The sequence below is a fragment of the Centropristis striata genome, chromosome 19 (assembly GCF_030273125.1).
Source record: "Centropristis striata isolate RG_2023a ecotype Rhode Island chromosome 19, C.striata_1.0, whole genome shotgun sequence".
Taxonomy (NCBI): domain Eukaryota; kingdom Metazoa; phylum Chordata; class Actinopteri; order Perciformes; family Serranidae; genus Centropristis; species Centropristis striata.
In genome coordinates this window covers 10,983,263-11,001,501 of record NC_081535.1, presented here as the reverse complement: position 1 = coordinate 11,001,501, position 18,239 = coordinate 10,983,263, and the positions used below count along the sequence as shown (strand labels likewise).

Below are 18,239 nucleotides of genomic sequence, written 5' to 3'. Positions count from 1 at the left end.
CTTAATAAACAGTTACCCCAGCCCCCAGTTGTTCATCAGTTTTAAACGGATAATCCATTCACAGTGTACCCAACATTGGTGTTGTGAAAGCGTGCTCTGCAGCTCAGACAATTCACAGAAATGAAGTTCCCTGAATGTTCTTTTCCCTGCAACTAAGAAATATGTTTTTACAGATGTTGCTTTCATAGGAATAAATCATTTGGAGTCTAACGGTTTTTGTTGTATTTTAGCAGTTGTTGTTTTTTTTGCAGGAATTTTTCCTTTTCTTTGAGCCATATACACTCACTTTGACCTTTGTATTATAATTGGTAAACACAGAAAAAAGTATCTTTATGGAGCAAGGAAAAAATGCTGTCCATATAATATAACATCTTAAGTAGTTAAAAACTTCTTACAATGTGTATTACTCAAATCAGCAATGACACTTCAGGTCAAAGACAAGGGACAGAATACAGGATAGTGGGAAAACTTTCATCAGTAATTGCCTAGCGATACCTGTCAGTAGGTTTATTGAGCAACATGTGGCTAAATTTACATTATCATAGTCATTTGTGAGCACTAGTACAGCTTGGAAGTCAATTTTTCATAAGAGCATGGTTTTAGGCTGGCAAGTGTGTTTGATATTTCCTCAGTGCTGTCTCAGCACAGCGTTTCCTCCAGTCAAACCTTCATTTATAGCTCAAGTAATCTTTTACCTGAGACTGACCCCTTGGGATGGACTAGCTTTCAATAAGAGGAAGAGGAAACAAGTTATTTTAATACAGTTCTTGGCTTGGATAAGAGCAACTTGTGAGATATTGTAACAGATGTAGACAAACACTTGTAAATTATTATTTTTTGTTTATGTGTGTTGGTTCCACTGTGAATACAAAAGAGAGTGAATATTAAATACATCCACAAAGGAAAATTCTGTTTGATGTTAAGACTCTCAAGGTGACTGCCACAGGGTCTTCATTCTTTCGGCCTAGTTTCTTTTTCTTCTAATTTACACCATTCCATCCTTCCACATAATCTCTATCTACTTTTTCAGACTCTATTTATATTTTATGGTTGGGCCTCCACAGTGATGCAAAGATCTGGATCTTCCAAACAAACAGAAAATATAGATAACCAATGTCCCATCTAAAGACTGTATAAAATAAGTAGTTAGTGTGACATGTGAAACTGCTGTTTTGAGGCCTTGAATTTGGCAGTTTGGCTGTTGCCATCTTGGTTTATTGGAGCCACAATTGACCATATTGAAATTATATGGTAGGGCTTGGGAGGTCATGCAACTACCAGGCCAGTGGGGCCAGCACATGATGCTGAGTTGCCAGCTAATGCTAACGCTAGCTAGCTAGTTAGCGAGATGCAGCCTTGATTCTCATTAACTGTGATATTAATCGGGATGCCAATTTTTAAACAAAATGTACTCTTTCATGAACTGAAAAGATAAATGTTTCCCTTGTCAACTTGTCCAATTGTCAATCACAAGGTAGCCACTAAACTATAAAGCATACCCTGCTTTATCATCTATTTTGCTCTAAATGTGATCATAATTTACAAAAGAAACATCATGCTGCATTGAAGAAGACTTAAAAATGTGCGATGAAGACCATAAACTCATTAGGAAATTGTTAAGTGAGGTAATAAATCTAGTACGAAGTAGGGTCATTGTCTCATTGACTTCTATGCAATCTGACATCTTTTTGCTGCTGGCGGAGTCACCCCCTGCAGGCTGTGAGACAGAAAGGAGGTTTAAGGCACTTCCGCATTGGCTTCCCTTCTTAGAGATGGACAGTTTTCGCTTGGTTTCATCACGTAAGGACTGGATGAATAAATGCTCCATTTTGGATATATTTGTAACTATGCATGTAATGCAGAGTGCCATTTGCTCTTCCACACTGAACTGAAAGGCTGGCATTCAGAAAGAGTGTGAAACGACCCACCTCTGGGAGTGGATGTATGACCCAGAATGTTTCTCTGTATCTTTCATTGTGTCCCTTTGAATTCCTCCTCTCCTGTCTCACATTTAGCAGGAGATGTTGTCAGTATTTCCTGTGGCCCCAGAGTGCATGAGTGCGTCATGATAACAAACTCTGACGCAGCTCCTGTCAGAGCAGCTTTGGCCGCTCCCTCGGTACAAGGAAGATATTTCCCAAGTGAATGGCACAATTGGGGCCCACCCGATACGGGACTGGTTGCAGTCAGCCTCTGGTGTCTGCATGACTGACTGATTTGGGGACTAAACTCATCATGTCTTAATTAGATATTTCAAGTTGGCATTGAAAAGTCATGAGCGCCCATAGACTGTATGTGAGCCAGAAGTGACCATAGATGGACAAGAAGGTGGACCTGGAGTGTATTTAAGTCTAACCAAATGGTGATATATTTAACTTTCATGATAACAAAACACACTGTGAAATTTCCAAGACAATAACTAACATCACCCAAAAACAACTTCACAGCTATTTAAATGTACACAGTCAAGGATTTGCATTGTAACATCTCTTTCCTGTTTTACTTAAATATTGCTAGTTACAAAAAGGAACATCATGCTGTATTGAAGAAGACTTGAAACTGTTGATTAAGAATATAAAATCACTTGAATTTTTTTTACTGAGGTAATAAATCAAGTCAGAAGTATGTCCATTTTTTCATAGACTTCTATACAATCAAGGCTCCTTCTTGCCACCAGTAGAGTCCCCCCCTGCTGACCATTACAAGGAATGCAGGTCTAAGGCACTTCGGCATTGACTTCCCTTTACTTTCACTTTTCTATGTCCACTCCTTTGATAAAGTCCCAGAAGGTTCTATTGCCCTGCTCCAGAGCCTAGTCAACCAGATGCAATCCTTTTATAATTTTATAATAACCACATGTTTTCAGGCTACCAGTGATAACATTCAATTTTTGCACCAGTGGTTTTGTGGCCTAAATGACTCACAAATCAGTTCTCACATTGATGCCCATATGGCAAAATATCTCACTCAAAATAGGCTGACTAAAAGTGTTAGTCTGTCTGTCTGTTTGGAAAACCCACAGCACTGGTTGGCAGGTCTATCTATCTCGCTGTCTGTTCTTGGAAATTCCACCATATTACACTGGTGGGTCTATCTGTAAGCTTGTCTGCTTGGCAGGTCTACTGTATTAGCAGGTGTATCTGGCTGTCTTTCTGTCTACTTGGCAGGTCCATCATACTGGCTTTGGTAGCTTTGGCTGTCTGTGTTAACTGATATATTGCCTGCAACTTTGTTTTTTGTAATTTTTTTATTTGGAAGATGATAGACTGCTTTGTGGCAGGGGATCTGTTTGTTATTTATGTGTGTGTGAGTTCTTTTGTGAGCCTGACAAAATATCTAATGCTCTGGAAACATGCTAATTGATATCAGAGAAATATAAACTGATATTAGAACCATCTGTTGGTCGGTCTGTTCATGGTTTGCTACAAGGAAAATGTGCTTGAAGAGAAGAATGAGCTGATATTTTCAGCTATTCCTTAATTCTCTTCCAAGTGGAAGAAGGTAATTCAAATTTTGGAAGGAGAGCAGAGATAAAGAGAAAAGTGAACAGGCTTCAGAGTAATGCAGCACAGATGTCTTTTGTCGAGGGTGGTAATGTTTTTTCCTTTTTATAGCTGTAGTAATATTGGAGTGGCTGGGCTGGCTAAGTGTGCTTTTTTTCAGGAGGCAAATGGGAAGACTACACCCCATTTGGGATTTCAGATTGTAGCTCTCCAAAATGTTCCAATTTCATACACCTATATTACTAAAAATGGATATTCTGAAGCCGAGCACCAAATCCATTTTTAGATTAACTCATGGGGAAGAGTTCTTTCCTCTGACACAAAACCGAGCAAAGGGCATCCTCACATCCCTGGAGGGTGTTTAATTTCAGGAGGCATAGGCAGAGTTTACATATACTTATCCTAAATCAGCTTCCCCCTTACCTCAGCCAAACAGCTGCACAGTTCCTCTCCTATCTCCAGCCCCTCTGGTGGCCTCCGAGTGATTGGAAAATTTGAAAAATAGAAGATTGACAGCAGAGCAGTTTTCACTCCAAAACAAGACAACTGTAAACTCAAAAAAGTGCCATCAAATTATACAAATATGTGTATGGCATGAGGGAAAACCAACTGAGCAATACAAGAAACTATTGACAGACCTTAAGAGAAGTTTCCGGCCTGCCTATTACAGATATGCAGTATATTTCCATGGAGGGTTCAAGCGTTGGAGTGAAAATTCACTTTCAAAGTCCATTCTAAGCCATCAAGAAAACTTCTAAGGAGGAAAACATTGACTGGCAAATCCTGCTGAGGCTCAAAACCTGTTGCAGTAGCAGCTTCATTTTCAGGCCTGGTAATCCTTTTCCTGTGACTGACCCCATGGGATGGAACTAAAGCCTGAGTACATCACTGTAAGCAAGATTGACAGTAGCCTTATGTCCTCTTTCATAACTTTTATAAATCAAGTGCTGGTTTCCTCCTTATGAACAGTTTTTATACTGACTAGCCGATCTGTCTGTTGGTCAGATGGACAACCCACCACTTTGGTTGAGAGTAGACTAAATGAGCTTGACTACTATAGAATAGAATGACTTGTGATTTGGTACAGTTATCCATGGTGCCCAGATGAGGGATCCTAATGATTTTGGTAATCCTCTGGCTTTTTCCTCAGTGCCACCAGCAAAATTTTAATTTATGTATGCTGAAGTTTAGCTTTAAGCTCAGTATGATAATGATAGTAAAGGTCCTTTTTCATAGCAGAAATTTTGACTTTTCCGCTATGTTGCTAACTAGCAAGTGTTAGCATGCTAACACGATAAACTACAATGGTAAAACAAGGTAAACATTATTATAAGCATCAGCATGTTAGCATAGTCATGATAAGCAGGTTGGTATATTGAAGTTTAGCTCAAAGCTCAGTATGATAATGATAGTAAAGGTCCTTTTTCCACAGCAGACATTTTGGCATTTATCAGCAGGAAAAGCACAGGTACCGTATATTTAATTACATTAACAATGGCTCAGTTCCATTAAGCTATTCCACAAAGCTAGCATGCACAGTACCAGGGAATGCAGCTATCATTAATTACATTAAATACACCTGTGCTGTTCCTACGGTGACATGACAAAATGACTTGCTGTGAAAAAAATCTCTATAATAGTCTAACATTGGTCATTTCCCCTCATCTTTATGTTTTTTGTTTTGCAGACAAGATATGAAGTTTCATCCCAGCAACCTACTGGATACTCAGTCTACAATGTGAACCGCTTTCGATTGCTGGAGGAGAGAAACCGAGCTCTGAAGGTTGAGGTAGCCACACTTCGCCAAGAGAAACAGCAGTATAGGAAACTGGTAAACTTCCCACCACCACCCCACTTTTCTCACACTGACACACATAATCTCTGTGTCTCTCTGCCAGTCTCCCATTTAGACAACAGTTTTTTTGCCTGCAAATGAGCACAACAAACATATTTACTGATAAATCTCTTCTGGAATTGAAACTATTAAAATGTGATTATTGTGGCACATACTACATGTATAAAGAGTGTCAGTAAGTCCCTGTTGCAGCTTTTATTCTTCAAGGACGCAGCTGTATAGCGGAGTGACTTGCATGGCCCTGTGCACATATACTCCCTCTGATTGGTCTTGGTTATGCAGACATGTGGGCATGTGTAATGTGGTGTAAAATAGATAAAGAGGGCCATGTGGTTTGGTGTGTATTGTGCATGTGTGTGCAGGGCTCTGAGTGTATTTTTGATTGCACTGTATGTTCATGCATGCATTTGTGTATTTAGTCCTTTGGAGACCTTCCCCAGGTGGTCTCGGATGGCAAGGTGTGTGAGCCGTTGTCTTGGCAACACACCCATTTGCAGCAGTATGGACTGGCTGACTGGCAGAGGGGAACTGACATAACATAATGGCTTCTTCTGTTATAAGCCTCAATGGCTTGAAATTAGTTTCAGTAAAATAGAGCGAAACCTGCATGCAACAGTCTGCATTTACAAACGGTTTATTGACAATGTTTCAGTTCAGTGTAGCTCTCTCAGGCTAAAATAGTTTGTCACACCACTCATTTGGTTTGTGATTGAGAGTATTGCCGCCTTCTTCTCATTGATGCGTATGGAAGCATACCTGAGTTCATATTTAAAACATTTTTGGAGACCAAAACCAAAATAATTTGTCCTATTTGTCCCTATTTGTCTCTCACATATTGGTTGCCTACAAAACTAGATACTAGATAATTAACAACAGCAAAGAACCATTATATGTAAAACCTTCCCAGGCACTCTTCTTTCACTATACAAGCTGGAAAATCACTTATACAGCACAATGTTTACCTTTTAGCACCCCCCTCTTTTATCCAAACATATTAACACCTTTCTATCCGAATAGCAGAATTTATGGCAACCTGCCCAGTGAGAGATTTTGTTCATCTTCACAGCCAAAACCTTGGCACACACCATGTCTGTCACCGAAGCTAACATGCAGCAGTCAGCAACATAACTCAATAATGTTATGTAATTATGTATGTGTATGTGTGCGCGTGTGTTCATGTGTTTTTCATATACGGGTAGATACTGTTGGAGGTAGTCCAGCTGGGTGCCTGGCAGTCTTTTTGCTGTCACTACTGACAGCTACACTACCACAGACTGCATCATGGTCATTCATGCAAAGACAGACTCAGCTATGGATCAGTTAGACTGAGAAGCTCAGTCAGGAGAGTGGGTTTGCTCATGCAGATAGACTCCGGGCTTACACTTGCTGAAAGAATAGAAAAGAGGGTGCCGAGTCACATCCATTTTGACTTTAATGCTAAATTAATTTTCTTTCTATTTATTTTTCATTAGGAAGATAGGGCTGGAAATATTATATTTAAAAATAGCTATTGATAATTATCAAATTCACAGTGAGGATAAATTCAGAGGGATGTGATCAAAAGATGTGTTGTAGGAGATTCAGACAAAACGTTTAGAAACATTAGATTGAAGATATAAGATTAAGAGATATGCTGGTACAAAACACCCACACTTGGGCACACCAGATGGCTGATTAGCCAGCTAGTTAGTTATGGTTTAAATGGATGGCTTCAAGGCTTCAGTGTCAACTCTATTCTCTGCTATTACTGCACAATGTACGAGTTGTCATTTTAAATTAAATTGCATATTTGGTCACATATTAGCAGCATGACATAGCTTGCTTCTAGCTCTGTTGAACAGGAAGGTTATGGGTGCATAAAATGTACAGCAGCTATTTCTAACTGTACTAGCGAGATTATAGCACATTTTAATGTTCTGACAGCATACGTTTTTGTCTCTATACAAAACAAGACAAATAGAAAAGTGACAGGTTTAGAAGTCAAGTAAAGTAAATTTATATATTTGAGTTAATATACTAAAAATTACAAAGTTTACTATTTACGTATTTATGTTTTCACATTTATTATTTAAATATTTACACATGTAGATATTTAGATATCATTTGTTGAATCCACCTCTCTGATTTTCATGTTTGTTCCAGTCTGGTTCTGCCAGCTTCTGATTGGTTTATATAGTCACATGGGAGTGAGAAGGAGGAAGTGTTGTGGTTGCTATAGAGATGGTGATGTGTGGAGTAAAGTAAAGTGCTGCTGAAGAAAGTTATCCTTCTTCATCCTGCTGTTTCTTCTCACTAAGAGTGTTCCAACCACCACAGACGGAACCTTCACGTTACAGAAGTAAGAACTTTACAAATTGCATATTTCTATAATAGTAAAGCAACTATAATCACTGTTTTTATATCAACAATGGATTGAATGACTATTTACATATGAAAGGGGCTGCTAATATTTGCTATAGAGCCAAAAGGAAATGATAATGTTGCTCCGTATCTGCTGGGTGTGTAAATAGACTGATTGCTAACATGTTCACCATCTCAACTTAAGGTGAGGCGCTAAAGGGCTAAAACTTTTTTCATGCACTGGTTAATTTTGTGGTTTTCGACTATTTTTCTTCCACAATATGTCTTCTTTCAGAATAGTGGAAAGAAAACATCCAAAACAAACATTTAGGAGTATAGGAGTTCACTAAAAGTTAGCGTTTTTTCAGGCTGTTTTCTCAAAATGTTTTTCTTCTCATGCTCTGAGCCATAAATATCAACTTCAGCTACACTTCCATACACCAGACTTACCTGTTTTATTCGTCATATGTCATTCATACCCTGATTTATAGACCATTGTGTTCCTAAAAATGTGACGAAAAATTTGCTTTTGACAGTATTCTCTGATTTATGAAATGACAAAAGGAGATATCCCAATTTCCTTCTGTAAAAAAAACTTGACTCTAATGTTCAAGTTTATGTCCTGGAAATATATGCAAATTAGCCCATAATTATTGAGTTCACACCTCATTTCAATATCTCAACATAAAATTTCAGAAAGCTTGCAATGCAAAAATAACATTGTGTTAATGTAAATAACAAACTGGGGAAGTTTCATGGGGATATCTATGAGTTGGGGGTATCTATATTGGGGGTATTGATGGGGGTATCTATAAGTTAAAAAACCATTACCCTATTCACCTGTAGCACCTCCCCTTAAAACTTGATAATATGTCAGTGTTGTGTAGCTTGTTTCTGCAGCCCTAATGGCAAAACAATCAGATCTTGCAGGCTAAGCAGTCATTAGTTTCATAACTAACCCAAACCGTTACATCCCAGTTTGTATACATATGAGCACAATGCCAATGCACAATAATTGTATCGTTAAGAATATATTTTACGGGACACTTGACCTAGTTTGTCATGTCTCTCTCTGGTCTTCCGATTCATTGTTTTGCTATTTTGCTACCGAAATGTCAAGAAAAAGTACTGAGAGGGTGGACTGCTTTCTAGAATAGCAAACAAACAAAAAGCTTTAGACGGGTTGCTTGGGAACAATCTGTGATGGACAGTTGGAGAAAGGTACCTTAGGTGAGGAATGACCTTCTGTGTGCTGTGTGGCTGCTGCTAAAAGGCCACAGCTGTCTCCCTGGACACCATCCCTATGGCAACGATTGTGTACTGCTAGCAGCTGGCCCACTCAGATGATAGTCCTCATCATGATATGGGCTGTCCCACTGTGAAGAGGAACAACGACCAATCAATAATCCCTAATAGCCATGCTGTCTCAGCTGACCCAGTAATCTCTATTTTCAACTCCCTCTAATCAAAGATGCACAGACAAACCAGGGTTAATAATAGTCTAGTGTAATGTAACACAAATCAGCTGGAATAATACTTCCACCACCCACAGGATATTCAGAAAATTCACATTGTTTTGACTCAGAAGGCTGTTTTAACAGCTGGTATTAGACAGGGTGTGTTTAGGCTGAAGGTTCTATTCTTTTCTTAATTGAGTTTATCTCAGACAGTGTTCTTTCAGATGGCTCGACTTGTCTCTATATAACTACATTATCCTCTCTTTCCTGGTCCATTTCCCATGCCATTCTTGGCAAGCAATGGTCAATAAGCTTTGCCTTTGGAAAAAATGGTCAGAAAAGAAGACATTCAAGGTTTCGTCTTACTGTAACACTTACTGTGCATAACGTGAGCAAAGCTATGAAACGTTTGGGTCATGCTTTATAGCTTTAGCATCATCCAACCTAGGGCTGGGCGATATGGACCAAAAGTTATATCCTGATATATTTAGGCTGAATATCGATATGTGATATATGATATATATCCCAATATTTTTATCGTGAGAGCAAATGTTCAGTCAAAGTCAAAGCCAAATATGACATGTCACAAGTAGTTTTATTGAAACCGTTGAAACCTCCATAAAGTGCACATTTAATTGAAACATGAAATATGAGAAAAGAATAACGAACATTAGAAAATAACTAAAAGTAATATAATAATAATATAATAAAATAATGTTATACATCTCTGGATTTTTTTAAACAAATAGTGTAAGTTTAAGATCATCCTATTATTCTGTATCTTATTAATTTTCCAAAAGAAAAAAAGAATGTGGCTCTTAGACAGGAGCCAGCTGACATTGTTAGTTTTATAGTTTTTGGTAGCTTAATTACAGTACTATATCTGTTTGTTCTCTAGCCCAGGGTGAGTGAAAATGAAGAAGATTGTGCTTGTAAGACAGGGAAGCACTGGCGGACTCAGGATGTTTGAGGGGCGGGGGCAAAAATGATAGAAATGGCACCTGCTGTATGGGGTGGGGCACCAGCGCACAAAAAAGGGTACTTTATCATGTTTTGTACACTAAGAGGGCACCCTGGAGGGCACTTCATCATGTTTTTTTTTATACCACAGGGGCATCCAAGCACATTTTTATTAACATTCCCCATCTTCAAGGGGTTATTCGACCACAACTGGTCACTCAAGATTCATGTGGAACTGACATACTTAGAGTTGTCCTCTCGTTTCATCAGAAATCCCCAGATGCATGTTAATGCCAGGTCTGAACAAGTCCTGAGTCTACCATCTGTAAGTCTCTTTCTTGCTTTTTTAAAAAATTTCTCTCGGCTCTTTTTCATTCCTCACATCTCCTCTGTTCACTCACCTCTCACTTTGTCCCCCATAAATCCCACGTCTTTCCCCTCTCTCCACTCTGCCTATCCCTTTGTTCACTCTTATGTCTCCATTACTCTTCTCTCCCCCACTCCTACTTCCTGTTTTAACCTCCTTAATGCCCTCACCCTGACGGGAGGGGTGGACTGAAGCCACAGATCTGGCCTGTGCAGCTTCATGCCTGCAGTAATTTAACCAGATTTGATGTATATCAAAGAGGGCCATGCAAGCCTATAATCAAATTTAAGACATTTCAGAGTTCATTCCAGACACAAATTTTGAAATGAGTTATACTTTTTTTATGGTAGTGAGTGGATGATACTTAAATGGAAAAAAAAAAAACAGAATCAGAACATGCAGTCTGATCTTCTTTACTTTCCTTACTGATCCTAAAAAGTCAGTTTTTTTCAAAAATCCTGTGTTGTGTGGAGTGTTTTCACTTTTTCACAATTAAAAGTTCAGTGCACAAATGGTGCTACTCATTATGACCATATTAAGTCATTAACAGGCTCTATAGCCATAGATTTATCATGACTCATAATCGGCATAACCACCATTATTAATGTCCCTCACAGTGCTGCTCCCAAGGCAACCGCAGCTTTCATCCCTCTTCTAGTTGGAGCTGCCTATAGAAAGAGCAGTAAGAAGAATCTGTGAATGATGGTAAGAGAGACAGATAGTTACATAAATGTCCAGCATTGGCTTGATTTCAAAGCATGCACTGACGCAAGTGTCCGAAACAAATTTGCCTTCCATCTTGTGAGAGCGCTGAATCACATTAGCTTTAAAACTGCAAGGGGAAAATAAATTCTGTTGCATCAGAAGGAAGTGTGCTAAAAATATGGCGCTGTCAAAATGTAGGGCCCTCCTGGATTAATTGAAAATCCCCTTAACCGGATTAAATCATTTTAGGGGCTAACTGTGGTATACCCACTCTCACACTCTCTCTCTCTCTCTCACACACACACACACACACATGCATGGACACGCATGAGCCCCCACACATAAGCTGATGTCAATATGATATAATTACTCATTGTGACAAGGAAGTGTAGGCAGTGTGATAGCAAGTGTGTTCTGTGTTGTAGTTAAAGGCTAAAAGCTGTGAAACTGTGAGGATTAGAGTTGGAAGAGACCGAAAATGGAATAATTGGTCGCATGGGGATAAAATTGAGCCCTGCAATTTATGCATGCAGACTTTAAGTTTGGGTAGTGTTTTCATAAAACTTTATAATAAAGCTCCTCAATAAATTCTGAGCATTTCAGCAGGGGTTCTATAAGCCTACAAGTGTGGAATATAAACAGAAATGATGATGCTGGTAATTTTACACCCTGTAGCTTTTAAAGGTGGCTCTTAAATGTTTGGAGTGTACCCCATGAGGGTGCACCACGATTTTACCAGCAGCTCTGTAGTTCGCTCTGTGGGTTGGTCGATCCACAAAAATTTCCACCACTTTCTAGTAGCCAATTTTTTTTTACCGTAGGAAGCTGAAGTTTGGCATGGTGTGTTTATGTGGAGGTGTTTGTGTTTTCATGCGCATTGGCTGAAATTGGGCGTGGCAATGGGCAACGGGCACAGCACCTGCATACCTGAACTCCTTTGTTCAGGTCCACAAACCATCCCGCCCACTTTCGCTCTTTCAGTGAAAGACGTCTGGCTCCTCCACCACTGAAGGGCTCTACGTCTCAAACTAGACTTTTCTCTTCTGTAGTGCTCCGGTGATGGAACGAACTTCCAAACTCCATCCGATCTGCTGATTCCTTATCAATCTTTAAGAAGAGACTGAAGACCCAACTCTTTACTGAATACCTTCACTCTTGATCTACACAGATGACTACGATAAATATCGCACTGACCGCTCGTGGGACCTAAACGCACTTACGTCCTAATGGACTCAAACTTAACCCACGGCACTTACTCTTGCTATGCTTTTTGACTTCATCCTTGCTTGTGTTGTATTAACTCGCAAATGTACGTTGGATAAAAGCGTCTGCTAAATGACATTGTAGAATTGTAAAATTGTAGAGTGAAATATCGCAAAAACTTGAATAACTTCCAAATGGACTTACACAGGATTTTGTGGAAATGTTGGTAATGAGCCAAAGGACAGCCAGTTAACTGTCCAACAGGCAAAAACGGGCTGTGGCAGTGGAAGTGACCTTTAACAATATGGCACATAACGTCTAAATGGATTTATGTAGCATGACCAAACTCACTCTCTGTTGTAGACTTCTGTAGGAGGCATCACTGCACCCAGTGGAGAGTTTCCCCTGCTCCACCGCCTATTCTTAAGCCACACCCTCTTTCATAACTCACTAACAGTTTCTCGTAGACACTTGTGGGAGGCATCTTTTAGCGTGTTTCCACTCAGTACTTTTTGAGTACTTTTTGGGAAGTGGCTGAGTGTTTTGGCTACACCCACTCGTTAGTTCCCCTCGGCCTCTGTTCCCATAGCGGTACTTTTGTAGCGGCTAACCAACGGAGTTCGAATGTGACGTAAAAAGTTCTGTGACACGTGATTATTTAGCATCAATTTTGACAACTGACCACCGTTCAACGCCTGGACCTCACAGTCAACCCACTTGTCGGCGGTCTTTCTTTTTCCTTTGTCCATCGTCTTCTCTTCTTTGGTTTCTTGTTCTCCACTCTCTCGATGAGTTCTACTCACGTCATATCCTACCTCAACCGTATTTAATCAGCGTTAGTAGCTGCTCAGAAAAATACCTACCCGAGGCAGGTACTTTCTAAGCTGCTACCTGAACCGCTAACAGGTGAAGTTGGGCTGATCTCTCTCCCAAGCCACACCCATAATGGCTCACTAGAGGGAAAAGTACCTAATGGAAACGTGCCTATTGGCCTCAGAATAGAGTTCCTGTGTGAATGCATGCAGCTATTGTGAATTCACGCTTGTTATTAACCAACACACCCATTAATATGAATATAACAACAATATTTAATAAAATTCAGGTTGAATAAAATGTCTTTTTTAAAGTGTGCCTCTACTGAAAAAGAGTTACACAACAGAATAAAAAGAATGTTAAGTTATCAAATTTTATGCTGTGACTACTGCAACTGCCAACATGGAATATAATAGACTTAAAATTGTCAAACAGCAGACATATATTTTTGTAGTAATCTGGATCCCCCCCCCCCAGACTTATTATTACGTGGATGTGTGATTGTTAGCAGAAAAAGTGGCATCAATCAAGACACTATTCAATTGGTGTCATGGCTTAAGACAGGGAGAGGAGGGGAGGGAGGATCTCTCCGGCAGCAGCCAGCATCATGCAGACTGCTGTCATTTCAGTCAATTTGGCAGGAAGGCAGGAAGGTCCAGACTGTGGTTGTACAGGGCAGCTTTCCAATAAACCATCCTTATTTGTATCCCAGACTCCAAGATGTCTGTTTCCTTTTTGCCAACGATACCTCTTCTCCTAACAGTAGCTTCTGATGTAGCTGATGGTTGTAGCAGTGGATCTGGCTGATTAATTCAACAGAGTGGATTTCCGCAGCTCGCTGCACACAGCGTACAGCGTGCGAGACAGAAAGGGGGAAATTGAGCAGAGGAAGAGAGAGAGCGAGAGAGAGAGAGAGAGAGCGAGAGAGAGAGAGGGAGAGCGCGTAAGAGAAAAGGAGAAAATGATGGAGGAAGGGTGTTAAGGAGGAGGGTCTTCGGGGGTGGGGAGAGAGTGAGAGGAAAGGGGAGAATAGGAAAAAGAGAGTGTGTGTGGAGAGGGGGCGGAGGAAGAGAGAGAGAGAGAGAGGTAGAGAGAGAGAGAGACAGAAAGAGAGAGAGACACGCAGGCCCCGGAGCTGCTACTGATGCTGCTGCTGCTGCTGCAGCCGTTTGACAATTCCCCACCCAGAGAGAGCAGGGAAGAAGGGAGGAGATCAGAGCAAGGAGGAAGAAGGAGTAAGCGACACCTCAGTCAAGATGCTCCTGTGCTAGCGCGCACACACGGTAAATACTAATCCTTTATCACCACTCTGCTTCCTCTTTACAGCCGCTGTATATCTCTGCCTCTGCATCATTTGGCTCGAGTGTGTTTGTGTTTGATTTAGCTCTGTTGAGTCCTATATATAGTGCACAGGGTTAGCATAGCCAAGCAGCTGGGGAAAACCTGTCTGTGCAGCTGCTGCAGGAGGAGACAGACATCCACATAGAGGTGGAAAGGAGAGGAGGATTTTTACATTTTGTCTCTTTTTGGAGGTAAAGGCAACCTTAGGGTTCTCTGCTTCTTAACTGTAGCAGGGCCACCTGTTTGTAGATGTGTGGGTGTGTGCGGTGTGTGTTGAAAGGGTGGGGGGTGGGGTTACGGTGCATGGGTGTAATGGTGTGTTTGTGGTTCGGAAAGGTTAGTATGTGCATGTGAGCGTGTGTGTATGTGTGTGCATGGATTTTTTTAGTGGAGTCAGGATAGAGCTGCCTTTTGACTGCTGTCAATTTATGAAGCTAATCTTTCATGTGCGAGCGGTATTATTTGTAAAGCAGCATATGTAGACACATGTTCACATGAGCACTGAGACACACTGGGAGAGAGACAAACGTGTGGTGCTTTGTCAAACAAATTGATTTTGTGTGTGTGTGTGTGTGTGTGTGTGTGTGTGAGTGTGTGTTTGTGTGTGTATGTGATTGTGTGTGTATGTGATTGTGTGTGTGTGTGTGTGTGTGTGTGCTTTGACGCTATCGGCTCCTGTAACCTGAGCTTTTCCTGGTTCCTGCCTGCTGAGGGGTTGCCAGGTGTTGGTGATGAATATTAACCCATTCGTGGCTGATTGACACTTTTAGTTTTATCCTCATGAGGCAAAGTCTTGTGCTTAAGTGTGTGTGTGTGTGTGTGTGTGTGTGTGTGCATGGAAGGATAGTATACTCCACACACTCATTTCCCAGTTTATTAGGTACACATACAGTAGCTAAAACTAATAATACTCTACTAATACTAAAGTTGTTTTTTCTTTTTTTTTTCCTTTTTTAAGATATTGATTCAAGTTAATGGACAATTTGGAGGCTAGAGTTTGTATTTTGCTATGTTAAAAGGTGTTTATAATTTATTTAAAAAAAATTTTGTCAACCCACTTCATATTAATTTGGGCTAGTGTGTTTTAAAATTTTTTCCAAGAACATATTCCTGCTTTTGTAAAACATATATTTCTCCCTATGTGCAAGAGGATTTTATGTGGGAACCAGGTGTGTTAATTGGTTGTTCAGAGTCGCAAAGCTTTAAAGCATTTAATGAAACGAGCGGCAACGTCCAGGCCTTAAAAGTGAAACCACTGCAGAAGTGCCTTAAACCAGCATTCTGTCTAATGGCCAAAAGAGGGTGACTCCACTGGTTGAAAAAAGAAGTCAAATTGAATAGATGTCTATGAGAAAATGACCCTAATTCTCACTTAGTTAATAACATCATTGAACATTTTCCTGATTTGTTTATGGTATCAGTTGCTGGTTTGAAGCTTTCTTTAATACAGCATGATGTACATTTTGGTCCCAGGGTATGCTTTAGGGTGTGGCTATCTTGGGATTGAGAGGTTGCTACCATGGCAGACAGTGTTAAAGTTAATTTTAACATTTTGGTTGCCTAAAAATGTCTTGTACAGCATCTGGTTACATTAAAAGACACTTCTGTTCACACACACGCCTACTCATTGAATTTTCTGGTACAAATCATGGTGACCACTTCTTTTATACAGTATATGTAATGATACTATATTGATGAAAAAGTTTGAAAGGATTAGGATGGAGAGTAAAACAACTGCGCAAGGTAATGCTAAAGTTTTAGCGCCAGTTCCATTGTAAGAAAACCCAAGTCGCATGACATTTTGAGACATATGAGACATTCGCAGAGTCTCCGTAGGTTTTATCAGGTCAGCTGTTGAAACCAGAGAGAAATCACAACCATCCCAACACTGCCAGTCACTCAGTGACTGTTCTCTCTGTTGGATGTGGGTGTGTTACAATACATGCTCAGAATAAGTGCGTGTAGGTTAGAATATACGTGGTCCATATGCCTGCTGCACCATGCATATGTTTGAATGTATGGCTGTGTGGGTGGGTGAGAGACCAAAGGAGAAATATGGCAGAGGACAGAAAAAGAGTCCGTGCTTAGACAGTCTCTTTTGTAACTTTCTCTTTCTCACTCTGTCTACCCTCTTTTTGCCACTCCCTTTCCCCTATTTTTTCTTTCGGAAATGAAGGTATAAAAACCAGGTATCAGAACCGATCTTATATCCTCCCCTTATCGTGCTCCTCTTGCACCATTCACCCATTTCTTCTTCCACTTCTTCATCTCCATGCGGCAGACTGGTTCGCTGTGCCAGCTGACGTTCAGTTGGATGCCAGAGGGCGAGAAGGAGAGAGGGCAGGAAAGAAGATAGGGGGGGAAATGAAACTTGTGTTTTCAGTCTCATGGCTGATTTCTTCGCTCCTCTCCTGAGATTATCAGTGAGTCTGCCAGCCAAAAGACACCCTCCTTGACTAATCAAAATGTTCCTCAGGACATACAGGCACTGCAATAATCCCTGAACACAAACAGCCTCGTCGGGGTGTGGCAGCACATATCAATAAACACATACTGTATGTACACATGCACGAGTTGTACAACAGACAATTCCACATTTACTCCAGATTACATGCCTTCATACACACTCCCTCACATTTTCGCTGTATTATTCAGCGTGTGCATGCGTGGTTACTGTACTCTACACATCATAAAGAGTGAGTTCTATGATGTGGATGCACACTACAGAGTGCATCTTTGACTGTTTATTCATCCTGCACCTTTAAATAGCAAATAAATAAGCTTTTGTTAGTATGCTGGCTCGCGTTCAGACAATGCAAAGGGCATCAGATATGTTGGATGTGATACTCCTTTGCTACTTTTTATCATCCTGACACTCCATACCTGAAAGAGAACAGTTTCTATAGCAACCCTATCATCCCCTCTCCTCACCCCCCACCCCTGCTGCGTGTGTGTATGTGTACACGCAGCGTTTGTAGCTCTGAATGCGAAACACATGCCTGAATATGAGTGAGTGCTGTATTGATTGCGAGCATACACGCCATAACTGTTGATGTCATTTAGCCAGCGGGGGAAGCAGAGAGGGAAACAATAAAGGAACATTTCCTCCGCACATTTCCTGGCAGCTTTTCAAGATACACAGAAGTTATATTAAAGGGAAGACACAGAGCACTGCAGAGGGGGAAAAAAGCAAAAAGAGGAGGGTGGGGCAGTGAAGGAAAGTGAGAGGTGGAGGAGAGGGAGTGGAGGTAGTAAATGGATGTCTGATTGAAGTCTAAATACAAATACAGGTCAGTAAAAGATAATATGAGTAGCACTTAATTTATCTTGTCATGCAGGTGTTGTACCTGCCAAATGAATCCTCATTTCATGAAATAAATGGACGCAGATGGGTATTTATGCACTGACTGACCTGGTTAATTAATCTGATAATATTCTCATGTGATTTTTATTCAATGTATAAAAGAAATGTTTTTTACAGATTGTTAGGCTTTACCACATTTATTTCTTCTCCATCTGCAGTCTACATCTCATCACGAGTATCAATTAAGGACAAGTGTACAGAGTCCTCTGGATGACATCACTAAAAGCCTCTATATGACCCTGAACCAAGTTTTATGATGTTAATAGTTTTGGCACATATGTAGGATAGTGTAGCAGCAGGCCAGCCATTAGGAATTATGGACAGGGAGACA

The 18,239-nt window shown here is 40.4% G+C and overlaps 1 protein-coding gene across 1 annotated transcript in view; it reads left to right on the top strand.

Annotated features, from left to right (window-relative positions):
- The window catches only part of rimbp2a (RIMS binding protein 2a), a 78,651-nt gene that overhangs the window by 7,821 nt on the left and 52,591 nt on the right, over window positions 1–18,239 (top strand). The window contains exon 5 of the mRNA XM_059357808.1: window positions 5,191–5,334. Within this exon, the coding sequence (XP_059213791.1) occupies window positions 5,191–5,334 (144 nt within the window). The remainder of the gene's footprint in view (window positions 1–5,190; window positions 5,335–18,239) is intronic.